This window comes from Gobio gobio (assembly GCF_949357685.1).
Source record: "Gobio gobio genome assembly, chromosome: 2".
NCBI classification, from domain to species: Eukaryota; Metazoa; Chordata; class Actinopteri; order Cypriniformes; family Gobionidae; genus Gobio; species Gobio gobio.
The window spans coordinates 32,286,363-32,309,100 of NC_137098.1; the positions used below are offsets into that span (position 1 = coordinate 32,286,363).

A 22,738-nucleotide genomic window follows, 5' to 3' on the forward strand; every position below is an offset into this window, starting at 1 on the left:
ACAGACACAGTTTCACTGCTCAACCTTTTTCTGTGACGTAAGAAGTTTGATACAGAGCAAGGGGAAACCTTTAACCCATTCTCCTACCAATGTCATGTTTGTCTATTTGTTAGACACAGTTACTAAGTTACTTCTAAATATTCCTCTCGATACTGATCTGTAAACAAAGCAAATTGTTGTGGCAGCTTGGAAAATATGTTGAAATGTCAACTGTAAATGGTTGCTAGAGGAGTCTTCAATCATAATAATTGAGGTAATAATTTATGTACTGTCTAAGCTCTGTTGAAAAAAAGTGAATGGCAAATTTATTATATACACATCTATATATGTGCAAAGGCGCATGTCATGATTATAAAAGCATCATTTCAAGCATATAATAGGATGTGGAAAAGTAGTATACAAATGACTGACTCTGGGAACCATTCTTTCATTTGCTCTCTCTCTCTCTCTCTCTCTCTCTCTCTCTCTCTCTCTCTCTCTCTCTCTCTCTCTTTCTCTAGAGATCTCTCACGAATCCCTCCCCCATCTATTTCTCCATTTGGATTATTTTCTCTTAGACTTGGTTTCAGCCTTCATCTGCAGCTTTTACTTTTGATATGAGAAAACTTTTTTTTAAGGTTGATTCCAAAGATACAGATGTGAGTGATTGTGTTTGGTGGAACGGTTGAGCAGGACAGACTAAAGAGGAAAACATTTCCCTCGTTTGTTTTGAGTCCCCATGGAAACCAAGTTTCCATGTTCCTAACTTTTCCCAAATATGCTCATTCTGTCTCAATGAAGAAAACCCCTACTCTTATAACTGTGATGATTAACATGTGCCACAAGACACACGGCACAAACACATGATAAAACTGGGAAAAAAAAGGTTTTTAATTATCCTACTAGTAAACAACAGTTGATCTAACCTAAATTATCTCAGATCTCACCATCCCTGTTTTCTTTCTCTTTTTTTATCACTGCCTGTTTCCACTCTCACTATACCATACACAGAGGTGGACAGTATAAAGTATTTTTACTTTCTACTCAAGTACATTTTTTCAAGTATATGTACTTTATCAGTGTTTTTCTTGGGAAAACTTTTACTTTTAAATATTCCAAAGCATAATGTACTTTTTACTGCACTACATTTCATAAATAAAAGTTTTTTTTCCCTTTAATACTTAATTACATTAAAAATGTAGTACTTTCTTACTTGTACAAGTAAAATTTTGAATGACTTTTACTTGTGTAAAAGTAAGAGTAGTACTTCATTTTAATGTAATTAAGTATTAAATGATATTCAATATGAAATGTAGTGCAGTACAGCTTTTTCCTGCAGTAGTGCAGTATGCTTTGGAATGCTCACTACATGCTTTGGAATGAAGTGAAGTAAGAGTTTTCTAAAGAAAAACACTCTGATAAAGTACAGACACTTGAAAAATGTACTTAAGCAGAGTAAAAATACTTCACTACTGTCTGCCCCTGACCAAACAGCAATTTTCTATGCATATAAAACGTCCCTAAAACAGTAAAATCCATACATAAATCAAGCTTTGCATGTTTTATGATTGAGTGCATATTGAAAACAAATTCTTCGTACGACTGTATGTCATATTAAAGTAGCTTCAGATATAGTAACAATGAAAATGTGTTCACAATACATTTCAAGCTCACTAAAAGTATCTATCTAGTTTTGTTTTGTTATGTTTTTGAGGGGTTGTCAGAAGTTTTACATGCAACACTGGCATTTAATTAGCTTCAGCTGTGGCAACTAAATACAAGGAAATATTTATTTGAAAATGTGTTTTAGACTCTGCCCACAGAAAGGATAGTTTAGTTTCCTTCCAAGCTAAAATTTTATGAAACTTGTTGGCAGTTTTAAAGTGATATTTGAGCGATTGTTTCGATTATCTCAAACTTCTTATTTCTGTTTGGGGGCAATCCGTCAATGTCTAGAAATATTGGATTATATCCTTGTGCAGCTGTATAACTTAGGATATGTAGACTGTAATCACTTATTGAAAACCTAAACTTGCCTCAGGATGTTTTGAGTTATTGTCAACAACCAAACAAGAAACATTCAAGAACTGTTTCTGATGATGGTGTGTTCTACTTAGCATCTCTTGCTCCAGGGCAGTCTGAAAGGGAAAAGGGCCTCTTTCTAAAATATTCATGGCCATTCTGGACAAAGTTCTCTAAGACGTCCATTTCCAATGAGAAGGAGCATCGAGGGAACAGACACTTTGGTACTTTGCCACTTTGGCACTCACACTGTGCAGCTCTGCAAAATTTAGTGTTGCTCCTTTTTATACCACCTGCATCCCTTTTCTTAGTGGCATTCACAAAGTAAAAGATTAATAGACCATAAAACCCATTTGAATAGAGTAGAATACAATATGGAGTGAACTGTCTACATAATGTAATAGTTTTAATGTATGACAAATTGTTTTTGCATGTCCCTCATTTGTAAGCAACTTTGGATAAAAGCATCTGCTAAATAAATAAATGTAAATTTAAAGTATATATAGTTTTTCAGATGAATTGCCAAAATCGCCTTAGCTTCTTCCTCTTATTATTTGCTTTGTTAAATCACAATTATAATACCTGTCTAAGGGTATTAATATGGTCCTGCTGGTTATGTTTGAACAGGCCCATTGTTTGTGATCAAGAAGCCTGGAGCAAACAGTCTAAAACATATTTTATTAAGGTTTTATTTTGGAGCATTGTTTTCCTGTCAGTCAGTGCTTTCTTCTGCCCAGGGCTTTCTTCTGTAGTCTAGCTTCAAAAGTGGACATTCCAGAGAGGCTTCACTGTTCTCAATGAAATCCTGCAGTGTGCCGAAGCTGCCTCCAAATCAACCATCCTCGTTCCGCTGGAACTGTCTGATGCCTTTCAAGCTAATGACACACAACTCAAACTGGTTCTCAAAGACCAGCTCACTGTCTCTGAACCAATCTCCTTTCAGACAAATTGGCCAGGATGGAAGAATAACACCTGCAACCCTACCTAGCAAAGACAGACCTCCTTTTCAACGCAGCCAGCCATAATACAACACAATATTTCCATACAGATACACTCTAAAAAAAAAAAAGGTTCTATATTGCACCAAAAATGGTTCTTGGCTCGTAATCATAGGGGAACCTTTTTTAGTGCTATATAGCACCAATTTTGGTTCTTCAGTGGTTCTTCAGCGGTTCTTCAGAGGTTCTTCACCGGTTATTCAGAGGTTCTTCACCGGTTCTTTGACTAAGGTGCTATATAGAACCTCTGAAGAACCGCTGAAGAACCACTGAAGCACCAAAATTGGTGCTATATAGCACTAAAAAAGGTTCCCCTATGATTACGAGCCTTTTTTTTTAGAGTGTAGGCTTGGTTGGTTTTCATTGACAGTACAGCTAGGGTTTTACAGAATTTTGTTGTTGTTGTTGTTGTTGTTGTTTGAATTACATGTATTTCAATCTTTTATTGAACACAGAGCATTACACAAGTAAGTCTGGCTATGTTCCACCAACATCCCATTCTGGGGACCAACACACTACTATCACAAAATATCCTAGCCCTCCCAGCAAGTGCAAAGCTCCAAAATCAGTGTGTGCCGCTTTCATCTGAAGAGTGACAGAATGGTGGCAGGGGGAGGATTTAGGCACAACACCTGCAGCTTTTCATGCTCCATGCCAGACATTTTGAGAGCATGAGCTGACCAGCTGTATGTCTGGCAGTGCATTCAAGCAACAAGTCAAAACAGTCAAAACAAACCAGTTTTAATGTCACCAGCATTGGTCTTTAAATGCTAGAAATACCTTGTAATAATAAATTGTGTTATTTAAAGGTGCATTCAGTAAGTGTTTATGTTCAGCTGGCTCTTTCTTGTGCCAATACTACCAGGGTTCTTGGATTTTATACTGACACCTACTGGAATGGATGCATGAGGTTTGTTTACTTACTGCTGCCACTTCACAACCTTAACAAGTGGTTTATCTTCTGTTACTTTTCAACATACAACACATATAATTATCATTCTTGGAGTCAATCTCAGCAATTCTGTACATGTTGTTGTTAGTGTGTGCTGGCACATGACAATTCACTGGTCTGTGTGCGAGTTCTCTCATTGCAGTGGCTGAGTTGGACGCATTTTGCAGTGTGGCAGCTGTGACCATCATGTGTTTATGCTTGGCACTTGATGTCCCGACATTTATTCCCAATCTGTGGTGTGAGAGCTGCAGATTGTTGCAGTTTATCTCTTGACTCTAGCAAGGAATGCTTGTTTGGACATTTTATGTTTCCTTTCAAACTCACTGTGTTTGGACTGTCTGGTGGATTGCACACATACTTATCCATACCATAATTTTGGACTATCCTGTTGACTCAGACTCAGTTGTAATGTTGTGTTTGCTGTATGTACACTACATTTTATACTTTTGTTGTTATATTAGGCTATATGATTTGTTTTGCTATAAGAAAAAAACTATTTGTAGAAAAAACAGAAACAGTACTGTAATTTTCTGCCATGGACATTATCCATGAAGTTTAAAGGCATTTCCTTTAACCCTAAAACACAACACAATGTATATATTAAAATACGGGTAAAACACTATATACGGAAAATTTCATATAACTATGAAAACCTTCATATTAACGTGTACATGGTGTCCTATTTTTATGGACTTTTATAGAGTGTTGTTTTGTTTATATGCATTGATGCCTTGAGCACTGCGGCTGAGAGCACTATATAAATGAATCATTATTATTAGTAGTAATGCTGCCTTCAAGTCCACCAGGCGTTCATTGTTACGACATGACTTGCATTCAAATTGGAAACAGCACGGAAGCAGCCTAAACAAAACATAAGAATAAACCCAAACAACTGCTATGTACAATAAATACATGCTATACAAAGCCATAGGGGTGAATTCAGGGTGATTGGGATACTTTTTCCAAGTCATCTCAATGGCACAAAGTGTCCCAATCACCTTGAATTCACCCCTACATATTTTTACTGGCCATTAAAATGTTTTTTTTTTTTTTTTTTAAACAGCCAGTTATGACACCAACAAGTGAAAATTTGCAATTATCTATTCCAATTGCATTACCATAGCTAAAACTACCAGCCTATACTAATATACATTTAAAACATTAAAGACAAGTAACAGTAGTGTTCAGGTAGAGACATTGAATAAAGTAATCAAATGTAAAATAACACTGGCTAATCTTCACTGTTTAAACTAAACAGATGAATCCTTATTAACGTTTCAAAAGTTATTCAGTCAAGAGCAGTGAGTGATTTTTTTATTTGTCCTTTTGTTGTTTGATTGAAGCTGCTGTCTGTAACTTTTTTTGTGTTCAAGATTTACAAAAATTATATAATGAGAATGTACAACATGAATCCATTTTCCAAACCATGTTTTTGTCTTACCCTGACTCATTATGGTACACTTATAATAAGTGTTTATAGTGGGACTATTTCAGACCGGTCTGGTAGGAACCGCTGCGGAGGAGCACAGTCCCTGCGTGACTCGCCATAGACATAAACAGAGAGAAGTAGCTCCAGCTGCAATGTTCTTCCGCAAGACGCTTGCAGTTCTGTTTATTAGCCGCTAGAACGCGAAAAGTTACGGACTCCAGCTTTAACATTAAAAATGTAGACAGCAGCAGGAATATTAGGCTGCTGTCACTTTAAGAGCAAATGCACGAATCCAATATACTGATACTGATACACATGCGTTGCTTTTCTCAAACTGTTTACATCCACTTAAGACAAAACCAACAATGTTTACTAGGACACTCGCTGAGACAGGCGTTTTTTGAAATAATTTTGTGCGAATATATCTGTTCAAGCGCAAGAAGACAAGCGAGAGCTAATTACAGTATTCGCTCGCTGTCTGAGACACAGCTTTCTGTGAGCGTGTTTCAGAGGTTTAAACTTCCTACCACAGCTGGTGAGTAACGATTATAACTCCCTTTTGCTTTTTCTTGTGCTTGAATATTCAAATAGGCAATTCTTAAACTTTCGTGATGATGTCGCGCTGGCCTGTTAACTGTCCCGAACGTCATTCACGTTTGCCCCGTCATTCACGTTGGCCCTGGATACAACTTGTAACTTGTTTCATCTGGAATTCTGGGAAATTACTTTAATTTACAGCCCGTAGATTCCTACTTACCCTGTAACTGCACGGAATAACAAACACCACTTACCCTGTGACTACACAGATAATTACCCCTCAATTAAAAAATACTTACAGTATAAATAATTTGTAAATTTTCCTGATACCCCTTTATTCCCCCAATATTACATATTGTTCCCTTATACCTACACGTACTTACTTTATAGTACACTATTATTACCGAAAGTTATGCTGTTACGCTTTACTTATAGCCTACATAGTACTTTCCGGACCGTAATCTAAAGCGTTACCGCCTTTTTTGATGGTCTATATATGACAGGAATTTTCAGCTCATGTGAGTGTGCATCATTCAAATCAAGTGCTGGTAATTTCTTTATGTGTAAAACTTTTTGATTTGCAAAAATTACAGAGTGCACCTTTAAGTAAGAACAACTAATCACGCCATGTAACGCATATATGTCGCTATAGAGACCTCAGTCTGAGGCGTTTACTCCCTATGTAAATAAATACTGCAGCTCATGTTGAAAGACACGTCTGTAAATTTATAAAATTCCGAAGTTACTTGTGCATTTAGCAGAAAAGTTTAAAAGTTCTCGTCTAACATCAATTTTCTTCATTCGCATTCCCCCCTAGAGAAATATGAAACGACATTGTCAAGTCTCATGATCTGGTCACATGGTTCGCGTCTATGCGATTGTATGCTGTACTGAACACAGAAAGAGTTTGGGAGGAGAGACAGGGAACACCGCACTGGAGATGAGAATTCATAATGATTATATTTTAAACATAGGAGACCCGTGTAAGAAGATGTAAATGTAAAGCGAAATGGACTAAACTGCGTTTTGAAATCATGAAAGCCGGCAAGGTGAAATTATGCGCGTCACTTTGTATGTGGCTTGGAATAGTTACCTGGATAGGAAATGTTAAGTTGGATATTTGGTCCGTATTTGTCCGACAAACCACCGAACGAGGCTCTGGCGTTCTGTTCTCTTTTGCAAACGAGCAATTAAATGTTTCTAAAAGACACGCTCCAGGGAACGCAGGGTTGCGCGGTGGGAAAAGTTTTCATATTCGCTCCCCGTTCATTCTGGATAACGTGATTGAGCACCGGGTCTTCTGGAGCGCGTGGCTGGAAGGTCTCTCCACTCGTGTTTTTGGCGTGGAGCATGAGAGGAAGTGGAGAGATCGGGTTCGGGACGCTCGTGTGGTTGTGCTGGAAGCGGGCTGCGGCAGACCCACAAACCGTCTCGCGACCTTCGCCGACGGCACGAGAGCATGCGTGCGGTACGGCATCGACGCGGATCAAGTGCTGGGCGAAACGCTCTCGTATTATCTGGCGGAACTGCTTGGGATTTCCAACCTTCCGCCCTTGGCGCTTTCCAAACTCAACTTGTCCAGTGAGCAGTGGGCAAGTGTGCGGGGAAACATCGAGGCGTTAGAATGGTCGCCGAACGCCATTGTGTCTCTCACTGAGTTCATCCCAAATGTGACCGAAGTGTTTATTCCGTTACATTTACGAAAACAACAAGGAGGATGTCTGCAACTCTCTGCTGAGACTATATCGAACATGACTGTATCATATCTGGTTGAATTAATGCAGTGGAGTGATCTGATCTTATTTGATTATTTAACAGCCAACTTTGATCGAATTGTCAGTCACATTTTCAGTCTCCAATGGGACGCGCGCGTAATGGAGAGGACCACTAATAACCTTCTGAAAACAATCCATGGACATTTGCTTTTTATTGATAACGAGGCAGGGCTTATTCACGGATACAGAGTGCTTGGCCTGTGGGAACCATATCACACAATTCTGCTAAGTTCGTCGTGCATATTTCGGAGAAGTACAGTCCGCCGTATATCTGAGATGAAACACTCCGGGAACAGCGCAAAGCTGCTGTGTGAACTGTACCGCGCGAGGGAACCGCTGGCGCGCGAGCTGGGCTCTCTGTCTGAAGAGCACGCGCTTACATTGCAGAACAGGATTGATGTCGTTTACAAACATATTAAGCAGTGCACAGAAATCATGTAGACATTTGGGAGCTCAGCTCTGTGTTTCCATTTTGTAGCTGCTACCATTGATCTATGAATATTCGTTGCTGCCTGTACTGTTTACTTTATCATACGTGTCATTCCTGCTTTGTAGATTTAATGGCTATAACGTGACAGAATAGGGGTATTAAGCTATTGTTGTTTAGTCTATGCATCCTCCCTCTCCTAGTGAAGAAAAAAACATCTTAAACAAGCGAGTGTGTTTTTTTTTTCCCAGGCTGCTCTTTTGGTGGTTTTAGAAGGGAGCATTTTTTTCAGCTGGCAAGACTGAGAGACCAGCTTTTAAACACACCAGTTTGGCCAGGAAGCAAGGTCAATTTGGTTATACTACTACTACTACTACTACTACTACTACTACTACTAATAATAATAATAATAATAATAATAATAATAATAATAATAATAAAAGATGGATCTTACTTGCATTAAATATATATTCTCTTTCTCATGTGTTGATAGGGTTTTGATGATTAGGGGAAGCTGGGGAAGTGTAGCAAAATAGTTTTGGCACTGTCCCAAACATTGTGTGAAAAAACGTTCCCTAAATTCTGTTAATGAATGTCAGACAAATCACACTAGTGTGGTGAGTTGTAACACCTAGAAAGTTCACACAATTTAATATGTTCAATTTAATTTATCCCCCTAGTGTCAGTGCGGGACCTCATTCGCTTCTTAGGGAACCATGGATACAGTCGTTTTCCATAAACCTTGCTTCGTCCCATTGTGTGCCGTATTTGTAGTTCCAGTAGTAGAACATTTCATTGTTACAAGTACAACCCTCTCCATCTGGTCAGCCAGACAGAATGATGAATGACTGTCCACTGCTGCTTATTATGAATGCTGCGACAGTAATTCTTTCTTATGTTATGCCAATGCTACTATTTAGATAATATTGATCTGCAGGATTGATAAACTTTATGAACCCCTCCCTGCAAAACAATAACATGCATTATTTTCCCAGTTCAGAATTATACTTTATTTAGTTTATTTGCCCACATTTTTATTGGCAGAATAGTCTAAAAAAAAATCTTTCTTGCCTGCATATAATATTTTATTCATCATATTATTAAATCTGTCAGTTGTGTTCAGTTTCATCCCATAAATCAGATGTGATCGAGGAAGGGGGAACTGTCACTAAATGTTAATGTCAAATTTTAGAGCACACTTTCATGAGAGCATGGCTTAGGATTCTCATCAAAAAATGCTATTTTAAAATGTAATAAACAGCTTTAGTTATATATCTATATGGGGGGGGGGGGTTGAGAGAGGGGTTTGAATGAAGCAAAGATGGTATCTGACAGAACAGGGGACACCATTCCTGCATTTCCCCATTGACTCTCATTCCTTTCATGGCTTGTGTGTTGAGGGGGATTTGGTTTCAAAGGCATTTGCAGCTTTCATCAACATCACTCATAGCCTCTTTAGGCTAGTCTATCTTGACTACTTTGGGATCAGAAACACTGACAACAAAGTAAGCCTTTTAAACTTTTCTTCTTTTTTTTTAAACTTAACTTACTTTTCTGTGCCACATATCTTTTAAATATTTCATGTTGTTATGACTTGGAGTCATATACTATACAGTAGAAGGAGTACAGAAGGAAATAAGTGGAGGTCAGAGGTTAACTAGCGGGGAATGTTTATACCAAATCAGTCACCTGCCCAATCAGTCAGTTTCCATGTCAAACACACCCCGCCGCCTCGGCTAAATATGTTTACTCTTACAGTTTACAGATCATAAACTATATCAGTGAGTCTACCATACTGAAACTCTTTGTAGTGTTACTCTATGTGATTAACGAAGACATTGTTAAAAATAATATACAATAACTTTGCAAATGTACATTATCATTCAAAAGTTTTTAAAAAATAAATACTATTATTATTTCAAAAAAAAAAAAAATCCAGCATGGGATGTATTAAATTGATCCAAAGTGACAGTAAAGACATGATCAGTGTCACCAAATATTTCAATTTCAAATGGATGCCGTTTTTCTTAACTTTCTATTAGTCAAAGAACCCTGAAAAAGAGTTAAACAAAATTCTTTAGCAGAACAACTGTATTCAACATTGATAATAATAAGAAATGTTTCTTGAACACCAAATGGACCCTTTTCACAGACTGTGATGACGCATTTTAATGGTCATCAATATCGTAGATCTTGCGAATTTTTTTATTTTTTATTTTTTTATGTATGTACATTTATTACACTAATACTTTGTATTATATTACTTTTGCATCAAATTCCAAAAAAACTAACGCTGCTGCTGTGAGGGCGTTTCTAATACAGCGTCTATGGGAGTCAAGTCAAGTTATCTTTATTTATATAGCGCTTTTTACAATGCAGATTGTTTCAAAGCAGCTTCAAAATGGTAATACGAAAAAAAATGCAACAGAATTTAATAGAAGGTAATATAGTTAAATATTTAGTGTCCCCAACTGAGCAAGCCAAAAGCCAAAGGCAACAAGGGCAACAGTGGCAAGGAACCAAAACTCCATCAGGTGACATAATGGGGAAAAAAACCTTGGGAGAAACCAGTCGGGGTGCCAGTTCTCCTCTGGCCAAATGAACAAACAGTGTATGATTATGATTCAGCCAACATTACAGGTCAGAAGTCATGGAGTGACGGTCAAATTAACATTTCTCTCTTTTCACTGCCGTTATCAATCTCACTCTATTTTTTTGAAAGTTGTGAAATCACTATTGTGGAGTTTTCCTTTTGTTATTTGAGCAAATGGGGACACAAAAATATATTTTTAATGTATACTCTCATTCACCGCTATACAAGTTAACCCAACTATGATGACTTCTGCTTCTGAGGAAATGTGTAAAGGGTCTATTAGAATGATGAAGGATCAAATTCAGCGTTGCATCACAGGAAATAACACCCTTTAAGGGTGTAATTTAATACATTTAATAAATTACATTTAAAATGTATTCAAAATAGAAAACCGTTATTTTAAATTGTAATAATATATTTTACAATATCACTCTTTTTACTGTATTTTTGATCGAATTAATGCAGGCTTGGTGAGCATAAACAACCTCTTTCAAAACTTCAAAAAATCTTATCAGTCTAAACTTGAAGCTGAAAAAGTAATTCCAAAATGTTCTTTTATATTTGAAGCAAGGCCATATAGGTATTATGTAATGACCTCAGAGACAAGGCCTTATTCTCTTTTTCAAAGGTCTTTCTTTAATGCTGTAGCTTTTTATTTTACAGTGATATATGGAGCAGCTTGCAGACTATATGTTTTTTTAATGTATTGTTTTTTTGTGTTGTACATTTTCCTAACTTCAACAAAATGAGAGCAATTCCCTGTTGTGAGGGTGTCAAGTATGATTAACATATTAACCCATTTTCCCCCTCTATGGAACACAAATACTCAGCTTCCACTCAAAAAGCTTTCCCCTCTCTGAGCGCCACCAGCACTGATGGAACCAAAATAGACCCCATCCATAATAATGACAAGTACATGGAGCCGAGTAGAAGTGTGAGAAGTTTGAGTTGGATCACCATCTATCAGAACAGACGTGGGAGTTGCAGAATGGCAAGGTGGGCGTAAATGTGGACTTAGAGAGTTTAATGACTCTGTTTTCCAGACTTTTGACAAGCACAAAAATATATTATGCTTTTGTGGAAATCTGTACATTTATTTATTTATTTCGATTTTGCCAGTACAAAGTATTGTTTTGTGTCCCTCATCTGGCTAGGAATTTGAGAGAAATATGTGCTCATGAATGCACTGTTTGTTGTAGTAAATGTGCAGTTGGAGAGACTCATGCACACAAACACATGTACACACATGCAATTCATGAGTTGCTATGGAAGAACAGAGGCAAGGCCAAAGCACTCCATAGCAGACTGGCAGTAATTGGCATTTCTCCCTCTCTCTCCCCAGGCTCTATTTTGCTACCACACTGAGGAAAACGGAAGAGCCATAAAAGTAAATAGGAGAATAGCACACTCAGACCCCCCCCCCCCCCCCCCTTGTGTTTCTCTCCGCTGATTTCAAAGCACATTCAGCACAGAAGAAAAATAGCTCTTTCACGAATCCTAATGCTTCAGAAAAAATGAAGTCATTCCTTTTGTCAAAAGTAAAGTAATGGCCTCATCCACATAGTCTCACTCACAAAGCTCGACACATAAGCCATGGATTCTTTCATAATATGTTCTTACTATAAAGAGAGATTTAATTTGTTTATTGAAAGAGATTTTTTTTTATACACTACCATTCTAAAGTTTTTTTAAGAAGTCTCTTATACACAAGGCTGAATTTATTTTTATCAGATAATTACAGAAAAGTGTATTCAAACCAGTCTTCAGTGTCATGTGATCCTTCAGAAATCATTCTAATATGCTTATTTGATGCTAAAGCAAATATTATCAATGATCAACAGTTGTGCTGCTTAGTAATTTTGCGGAAAACATGATAGCCAAAAAATTGTATTTGATGAATATACAAAAAAGTAAGCCTTTTTTAAGATTTACGCATTTCAATTAATAGTAAAATGCCATCAAAATTAATTGAACAATCCTTACATATTTTAATTGAATAATTATTTATTTATAGTTTTATTAATAATTAAAATATGTCATGATTATTCAATTCAAGTTGGAATTTTACTATTAATCAAAATGTAAAAAATAAAAAAGCCTATATATATATATATATATATATATATATATATATATATATATATATATATATATATAGGCTATATATGTGTGTGTGTGTGTAGTGCTGTAAATCGATTAAAAACAAAAACAAATTAATCACACATTTTAGTTTTTTTTAATCGATTTACAGCACTACACACACACACACACACACACACACACACACACACACACACACACACACACACACACACACACACACACACACACACACACACACACACACACACACACACACACACACACACACACACACACACACACACACACACACACACACACACACACACACACACACACACACACACACACACACACACACATCATATATACATATTTTAAAGAAATTAGTACTTTTATTCAGCCAGGAGACATTAATAAACTGACAGTAAAGACAATTATAATTACATTTTATATATTGTATATAATTATATTATATTTTACTTTCTATACTCAGAAAAAAATAGGCTTTTTTAACATTTTGAATAATAGTAAAATTCCAACTTGAATTGAATAATCCTGACATATTTTAATTATTAATAAAAATAAAAATAAATAATTATTCAATTAAAATATGTAAGGATTGTTCAATTAATTTTGATGGCATTAAATTATATATATATATAACTCTCTCATATATATATTTTTTATATTTGTTGTAATGGCATCTTTTTTTGAATGAAGGCCAGTATCACTGATACTAATACTACTACTGGTGTATCTATGAAAGTGTTTTTTTTTTTTTTTAAACATTAATGATAGCCATTCAACATTACAGTATAATTGAAAGCTATATAAATGTTAAGTGAACTTAAAACAATCTTCACATAAACTCATTATAATAAATATCATATTTACTTGTGGCCCTTTTCAGTTTTTTTTCTTTTCATCTGTCTCCTAGGCACTCAAGTTATTAAAAAAGCTGAGCATTTTCACCCACCAGGTGGCAGTCTTATATAACTGCAGACCAGCATTGATGTTCCACTCCGCCATAAAGTAGCCTAAAGAAGGAAAGAATAAGGATTCAGTAAGGATGGTGTACATCTTTGTGCATGTTAATGAATTAATGAAATATAAGAATTAATAATGGATATGCTTCTATCACAGTCATTTTCTGATTTTGCATTCCTGCTGCACCTCAATTTGAAGTGCTTGTTTGTAGATATTGGTACATTTGTTCTATTGATTCTAAAAGCAGTAACCCTTAAAGGGTGTTAAAAATTCTTACTTTTATTCATAAAAAAACTTTTTGTTTCTAACCATTTAAAGAGAAAAGTATTTTCTTACTCTTTCTTTCATCTTTGTTTCCTTCCATCTCTTCCCCTCCATCTTTCCTCTTTCAGTTCTAATATGATCATTCATCTGTCATATTTTCTCTATTGTATTGTTTGTAAACAAAGTACACTACATATTCCAAATTTGTATGTTGAGAAGTGACAGATGTTTTTGTTCACTGCTTTGAGGTTAATAAATTCTTCAAAAGGCAAATTTTTAATTGGGTTTTAAATTTTTATTTTATTTTAATTCAGCAGAAAATGTATGTTTTTATGCAGTTTTATACTAAAATGTACAGTTTAAAACTGTAAATTTGTTTACATTTATAAATGAATTTTTATTTAATTATTCAGGCAACTAGCTTTTTTCTGTAAAACATGATTTTTTTGGTATAAACACACTTAAAATATCTGTATTTCTTACAGTAAAACCCTGTAAAAAGATATAATTCATGCAAAAATCTGACAACCACAGCTGTCAAATTTTTTTTTTTTTTTTTTTTTTTTTTTTTTTTTTACAGTGCACAATATAGTGAGAATGTTCCTCCCATTTTGTCATGTCTTATGTTGTGTCTCCCTCATCCCCCTCCTCTCCCAATCCCCTCTTGCACCTTGCTCTCAGGAATCTCCAGACAAGGGAATGCCTCAGTAATTCCCTCAGGAGTGCTGATACTTCCTCCCGCATTAAATGCCTTAGAGCACCAGGTGATGCAAATATTTTGTTGTCCCTTTGCCAAGAGTGGTCAGTGCAGTCTATATGCTCAGTCGGGGCTTATTGTAATGGGTAAGACCCCCCACTGAGGGACAGTCAGTATTGACAACATTTTTACTCTCTCAAAAAGCAAACATCCTTTCCCTTTACACAAAAGAGAACAAGGAAGAAATCATCTGCCTGTCAAACTACCCCTTTCAGTGGGCTGTCAAGGCCTAAAATGGGGACACATTTTTGACCATGTCAGATGAGCACGCAGGGTATAACATTTTTTAGATTACAGTCATTTTGCTGTAAAATACCGTGAAATGTATGGTTTTAGGAAGTAAAAACTATGTGAATTACCCTATAGGCCTACATTATGATTAAAAACACCAAAAGGACATCCCTGCTTGATGCATTATGATTATATTTTATTTACATAATTTGTTTCTTCTCATTTTGGTTATCATTAATGTACATTAGGGTGTTTTGCGTTACTTTTTCTGTTATTTAGTTAATATTTATTGCATTATTTTAGTATCATGCATGTCTTTACACAGTCTATATACAAGTATTTATAGATAATTTATAGACATCAGGTCACTTATGAACTCTGATTTGTTGTGTGGCTTTCTATTTTATCAGTACATTACACAGCTGATGTCTGTATAGTATATTATATATGGTTATGAGTTGTAAAATATGCAACCATATGCCAACTTGTGAAACACTGTCACCACATTGAGATTTATACATCATCTGAAAGCTTTCCATTGATAGGACAATATTTGGCCGAGATACAACTATTTGAAAATCTGGAATCTGAGGGTGCAAAAAATCTTCAAATTTGTCCAAGTGAAGTCCTTAGCAATGCGTATTACTAATAATGATACATTTTGTATAGATTTACGGTAGGAAATTTACTAAATATCTTCATGGAACATGTTCTTTACTTAATATCTTAATCATGTTTGGCATTAAAGAAAAATGTATAATTTTGACTCATCCAAAATTGCTGGCTATTGCCTGAGCTACCTATGACTGGTTTTGTGGTCCAGGATCACATTTTATGGTGAATTTCTGGCAACCCCAGCTGCAGGATATTACAGGATAAATTTTTTACTGCGAGTATTCATAGTCAAATGCTTTGTTCTGCTGTTGGGAAATTGTAGGCCTGGTGTTTCTCGAATGCTTCCTTGACTCCGTCACTAATCCTGTGCACGTATTAAGTGGAATGCTCTGAGGGTCACTTTTATTCAGTCAACGTTTATTCAGTTTAAAATCAGACTTGACTTCTTTTCATCAAACATGTATAGCTCCATTCCAAGCTCAGTTCAGTCTGCAAGCTCATAGGGGACTTTTAAAGAACCCCAGCAGGGGAAAAGTGAGTGAGTGCCACACTTTCACTTGGCAAAACAGCAAACATACCTTCCCTTCAATGCCACACAAAAGATTACAAGCAGGAAATGCTAATCGTCCGCCCATCAAACTATCACAAGTCTGAGGTGAGCTGCTCTGTTAACTGTCATCCCTGCAGAGCTGCTGGGCTTCTGATGGTTTCATCTGCCCTCAGAAAGAGACATCCACGAAGGCTCAAACAGTGGCTCAGGCTCCCAGAACAAAAACAGTCCCAGGCTCCAGGGATGTGGGCTCATTATTAGTATGCATGCCGTTGTGTTCTCCCATTGACTTTTGCACTAAGGACAAGGCCGGAGAAGCACTCTTTTATTAAGCAATGGGGAGCTTATCTTATTCATCTGTGAACTGCTCCATTACGTATGCAGGCAGACGAATGTTATCTCATTACTGCTGTCTGTCCGCGCATCAAACGTGTAGAATGTGATACGGTTGTTGAGATGGAAATTTAGATTACAACATTGTGTATATTCAAAATATCAAATATAGGTGAGTCTTAAAGGGAAAGTTCACCCTAAAGTGAAAATGCTGGCAGCATTTACTCATCCTCATGTTGTATGCATGACTGTTTTTTTTTCTTCTCTGGAACACAAACTTTTGAAGAATGTTTTTGTCTGTACAATGAAATGTCATCTGGGTCCAAAACAACACTTTCACTCTCTGGACAAAAAAAAATATCTTCTTTTATGTTCCACAGAAGAAAGCCAGTAGGTTTAGAACGACATGAGAGGGAGTAAATGATGACAAAAGTTTCATTTTTATGTGAACTATCCCTTAACATTTTGCTGTTAAGGCCAGTGTTTTGTTTTGATATTATTTGAGTTTTTATTAATATTCTGAATTAATTTTAGTTGAACTTTCATTTTTATTAGACATGTTTTTGTTTTTTACATGAGTTTTTTGAACAAAAATTTAACAAAAATGTAGTTTTTTAAAATAATTTTTTTTTAGTTTACCTACACTCCTAAAAATAAAGATTCTTAAATGGTTATTTGGCGGGGTGTATGGTTCCATGAAGAACCTTTAATATCCAAAGAACCTTTCCATTGCACAAAAGGTTCTTTGTAGCTCAGAAAGGTTCTCTAGACTATAAAATGGTTAGGGAAAAAAAGGGTTCTTCAGGGAACCAAAAAGGGTTCTTCTATGGCATCACTGTGAAAACCCCTTTTTGGTTCTTCCTGGCACCTTTATAATGTAAACGATGTGTGTAATGATAACATCCCTGGTTCAAGCATCAGGAAATAAGATAAAGGGTGATATCTGTATTTTCTAAACTCTTGCATTTGATTCGGAGCTGTATATCTAGTTTTTCCAGCTTAGATATTAAATATTAGTGGATGCTTCAGTTGTAGTTTGAAACCAGTGTCTTTATATTCCCATCACAGCAGGCTGTTAATGTGGTGCCTCACGCTAATATTAGGCAGGCATGCTCACTCAGTCTCACTTATTGTGTTCTCGTCTCCATCCAAAAGCCTGAAAGTTTTTTTTTTTGCCTTTCTATTCCTTAATCAAATCCCCCGTTACACCCGCCACACACCCAGCCTCAGGCTCCAGAAACTCACAGAGCGGGAGGCAGCACGTCCCTATTCAGACACACACCGCCATCCACAAAAGCGCCAACAACCCGCAACCCATCCGTCACACTGACACCCCATATCCCCCCCCAATCCCCAGTCCTCAGCCCTCAGCCACCCTCTCCCCAAAACAAGAGAGGGTTTTGGGGTAGCACACACTCCAAACACCTTCACATGGAATCCGAACCGCCCGACCCGCGGCTCCCTTTTGTCCTGCCCCGGCCGGGCCCCCTACACAATGTAACCGGGCAGGAACAGAGAAAAAAGGGAGTGTCTGGGCTGAGGCACTGGACCCGCCCTCACCAGCCCTCTTCTCTCCGGTCACCAGCAGCATCTCTTGTGTGAGGCTCTCAGAGGGGTTGGTAAGGCCTGCCCCCCATTGCGCTGATACCACAACAATAAACTGGTGTCCATTCACAGTCAGAGTGGCTGTCATTTGCTGCATCCAAAATGTCCACAGCAGTGATGCATTGATGTTGAAGAGTCTTAGTTTGGGCTTCTTTTGACAGTGTCTTAGACTTAGATGAAAAGTACTTTTCTTACCACGGTGTGAAAGTTATTGTGCTGCTGTCCCACTTGAGTCAGTGCTTTTTTTGGCTCTCTATCAAATTCATGATTACTATTGAAATTTGAGACAGACAAAATAAGATGACTATTCAACAGGATACACCATTAGACTTCATTATTCTAGTTCTTTTCTTTGCAGTTCAAGCACACAATAATTGAAACCGCAGCTAGCATTACATAATGTAAAATGTCTGAACTAGTGAACCCATGTTTTAACCCTCACTCACATTCTAGCTCAGTTATTGGTTCTTACGCTTGGAACAGTTTTATAATTGGGTCAAAACAGGAAAAGCCTAGACTCCAAAAGTTTGGGGTCTGTGATATTTTTTAAACACTCTTATGCTCACAAAGGCTGCATCTATTTGATCAAATATACAGGGGGAAAATATATTGTAATATTATTACAATTTAAAATAATGGTTTTCTATTTGAATGAATTTTAATATTTTATTTATTCCTGTGATTATTCCTGTCAACGGTGAATTTTCAGCATCATTTCTTCAGTCTTCAGAGTCTCATGATCCTTCAGAAATCATACTGCTCAAGAAACATTTATGATTATTATCAATGTTGAAATCACTTGTGCTGCTTCATATTTCTGTGGAAACTGTGATAGATTTTTTAAGGATGCTTTGATGAATGGAAAGTTCAAAAGAACAGAATTTATTTGAAATATAAATTGTTTGTAACAAAGCAAAAGTCATTACGTCACTTTTGATCAATTTAATGCGTCCTTGCTAAATAAAAATATAAATAACTTTTAGTGTATAATAAATGTAGTATAATATTTATTATAAAATACATAATTTTTAATATAAAATAATATTTTGAATATTTTTGAAGTTAGCTAGCAGCGTCTACTGTGTTGGCCTCACTGACATAAACACAATAATGTACAATTAAGCTGTTATTTTATCACTCCGCTCTCTGGAACCGGCTGCCTACTTGTAGATTTTTTGTTTTGTCCCTCCTATTTCGTAACACAGAACTCCCTGTTGCTTAAGTGCTATTCAAAGTGAGCAGTGTGGAATGCAGGGATTCCGCCAGCCTCGTACCCTTTCCTGAGCGGGCATGTGCCACTCAGACAGCAGGGGCCACAACCTCAAATTACGCTGCATCCCAATACAAGAGCCCCGCTGTGCAGGGAGGAGTGCAGATAGAATAGTGGCACACACTCGCATTAGCGGGACTGTTTGTAATTCAGTGTTTGTGTGAGGGTAAAAACTGAGAGGCCGTATGATTGGCTGCTAGGGAAATCTAGTTTGGCCTCTTTCATGACCACTCTGATAAAGCTTTCTTCAGGATTTGCCATGGTTGTCTTGTCCTGCTGCAGCTGTCCTTTAGGAGACAGCGAACGCAGTGAAAAGAACTGGCCTTGAGGGACCAGAGGTAAAGCAGGGTTGATGGGCTTATATTATTCAGTATTGTAGAGCATGACGCCTCTCATTAACTAATATTATTTAGTGGAGCGAGCGCAAAAGATAAAGTGATTGCAGTTGTGATAAATGCATAAAGAAGAAAAGAGAGAGCGAAAAGGGGGAGAGGGAGTAAATTATTTTTTCTTTTCTCTCTTTCTCTCTTTTTGTTGTCAAGTTATTTATGAATAAAAATGATTGAGTGAGAAAGTGTGGACAGAGGCATTTAACTTAAGTACATATCAAAACTGATGTCCACCTGTATGCTCAGAAAGGCAATTATATATATATAGTTTTTTTTATAAATACATTGACATTATGCATTGTTACTATGGAACAGTTATAAATATATTACAAATTGTTATATTTTATTAAGAGTCCCTAATATGTAAACAACAACATAAGGTCAATTTATGGGCACTCGAGTGAACCAGTGTTTTGTATCATAACTGTTACTATTTTGATATATTTTATTATGTCTTGAACATTGTATTGACCGAATCAGAATGCAGGACCGGAACTATCCATTTTAAAATGAATGCTTAGATGGGGATATCTTTTTGGTTGTATTGTTCAGACCGGTTCTGTGCGTTTTGTAGCTAAAATGAATAACATTTGTAGTGCATGTTGAGAAACGACATTTGTTTGCGGTGTCTCTGTGCATATGTGTGTGTGATGGAGGTCATAGTCCAGGGCAGGCATTGAACTGGAATGGCCTGCAGGGATACATGTTGCTAGGCAAAGTGCACTGGCTCAGTTGGAGTTGAACGCACAATGCAGCAAGGCCCATTGGTCCTGATGATAATAAATGAGGTGCCAGTGCATCTGTGGTGTTCCAGAGCTCAGAGAGCTTAATGTCGTCCACGCCGTCTGCCATTATGAATTTTATTCATTAGAAGTCAGTCTTTTATTTCTTCAGGGAGTTACAAACAATTGAATGAAATTTGAAATGGCAGATATATCTTTATTTATTGAGATCACTTGTTTTGCATGCTCTTTATTCTAGGTAAATTTGAGGAAACTTTTTTGTCATGATATATTTGGCAAAATGTTCAAAAGTAACAAGTGTGACTGGCTTGTGTTGACGCTGAGAGTGTATAGCTATGCATATGTTCACACCAAGAACGATAACTATATTAGCATCCACACCAACAGACAATAACCTTCTGTTTATTATAAGTGCAGACTAGTTATTTTGTCTGTTGCTTTAAATGCTCACACTATTTAAAGCAGGATAGACTCTGATTGGCTGTCAATGTTTTTTATCATTCATCGGCTGAAAAAAAATAATTCTGAGAGTGATTCCAATGATATCGTTCCTCTGTGCCGGTATCATTATAATTGTGGTGTGGACTTCCCTATTCTCATAGATTTTTAAAAACTTTAGTTGACGTTATTGTTATAGTTCTGTTCGTTAGTGTTGGTGAAGGTTATTTTTAAAGGTAATGTGTTACAATATTGCGTTACTCCCTAAAAAAGTAACTAATTGCATTACTTAGTTACTTTTCATGGAAAGTAATATGTTACATTACTTTTGTGTCACTTTTCTCTCCTGGGCTGGGCTTTCTTATTTGTTTTTTAATAACAAAACAAAAAAAAGTTTTATTTGAATAAGCCTTAAAAGGAATACGCCTTAAAGGGAATGCAAATTCAAATGCAAGCTTATTTAACTTTTCAGCTGTGCTGCCATAAGAAGGTTTGACACTCTTACTTCAGCAATAAAAGCCCAAATGTGATGTTTAACTAAAGTAATATTTGCTTATAAGCAGGGTTGAATTGGATCATCGAAGATCAGCAGCAAAGACATTGGATAATACATTGATATACATAAGTATATTTGGGATATTTAACAGATGTAATTATTGTAGGTTTGTGCAATATTCTGAGGTTGAATTTCACTGTTTTATTCGTTTTGAGTCATGCATGCTCACATTTAGTCTAGAATTACAATGACCATCATGTTTGCACACAACGCCTCAGCACTTACTCACGATTTCACAACATCTGGACAGGAGAAGTGACTTTTCAAATTTACAACAAAATATCTGAGTTACTTTTTCACATTAATTTGACTGACAGCTCTCCTGCCCCCATGTTGAGAAAAATAAATGCAGAGGCGTTGTGTGTAAACATGATGGTTATTGTAGTTCCAGACTAAATGTGAGCATTTATTTATCTCACTTGCACAATAAAGATTCTGTACTCCTCAAAATGAATAAAATCAGTCAAATGCAAAATCAGAATACTATGCAAACCTCCAATAATTAAATGTTAAATAAAACAACTATTTTTATGCATAATACCTTTATATTTAATTTATCAATGTCTTGCTGCTGACCTTTGATGATGAAAATTACTAGATTTTTTGTTTTTATTGGTAAAACTTTTTTCTCCTGCATCCTATTCTACCATTATCCAGAATGGCAGCACAGCAGAGCTGCGCCCTCTACTGTTCATGCGTGAATTTGCATTTTTACCTTAGCCTGGGGCTTATTATTTCAATTTTGGTATGAAGAAGTCTTTACCGTTGCACAAAAATATAACTTTTTGGTTCAAAAAAGTAACTTTTCAAAGTAACTTTCCCCAACACTGGTTACTTGTAATGTGTTACCCCCAACACTGGTTATCATTCTTGGTGTGAACAGGCCTTAAAGGGTTAGTTCACCCAAAAATGAAAATTCTGTCATTAATTACTCACCCTCATGTCGTTGGACACCCGTAAGACCTCCGTTCATATTCGGAACACAAATGAAGATATTTTAGTTGAAAGCTGATGGCTGAGAAAGGCTTCACACAGGCCTCCATTGGCATTCAGTACATTGACACTTCCAAGATCCATGAAAGGCACTTAAAACGTCGTTACAAAGTCCATCTCACCACAGTGGCTCTACAATAATCATACAATGCGACGACAATAGTTTTTGTGTGCAAAAAAAAATCAAAATAACACCTTTATCCAACTTGT

At 36.5% G+C, this 22,738-nt stretch overlaps 1 protein-coding gene across 1 annotated transcript; it reads left to right on the plus strand.

Annotated features, from left to right (window-relative positions):
• Positions 1-6,789: 6,789 nt before the first annotated feature.
• Positions 6,790-8,133, plus strand: fjx1 (four-jointed box kinase 1; the record flags this gene model as incomplete). The annotated part of the gene is made up of 2 exons (XM_079803606.1): positions 6,790-6,804; positions 6,892-8,133. The coding sequence occupies 2 exons, from the start codon at positions 6,790-6,792 to the stop codon at positions 8,131-8,133; spliced, it is 1,257 nt and encodes a 418-aa protein (XP_079659732.1).
• Between the last annotated feature and the right edge of the window lie 14,605 nt (positions 8,134-22,738).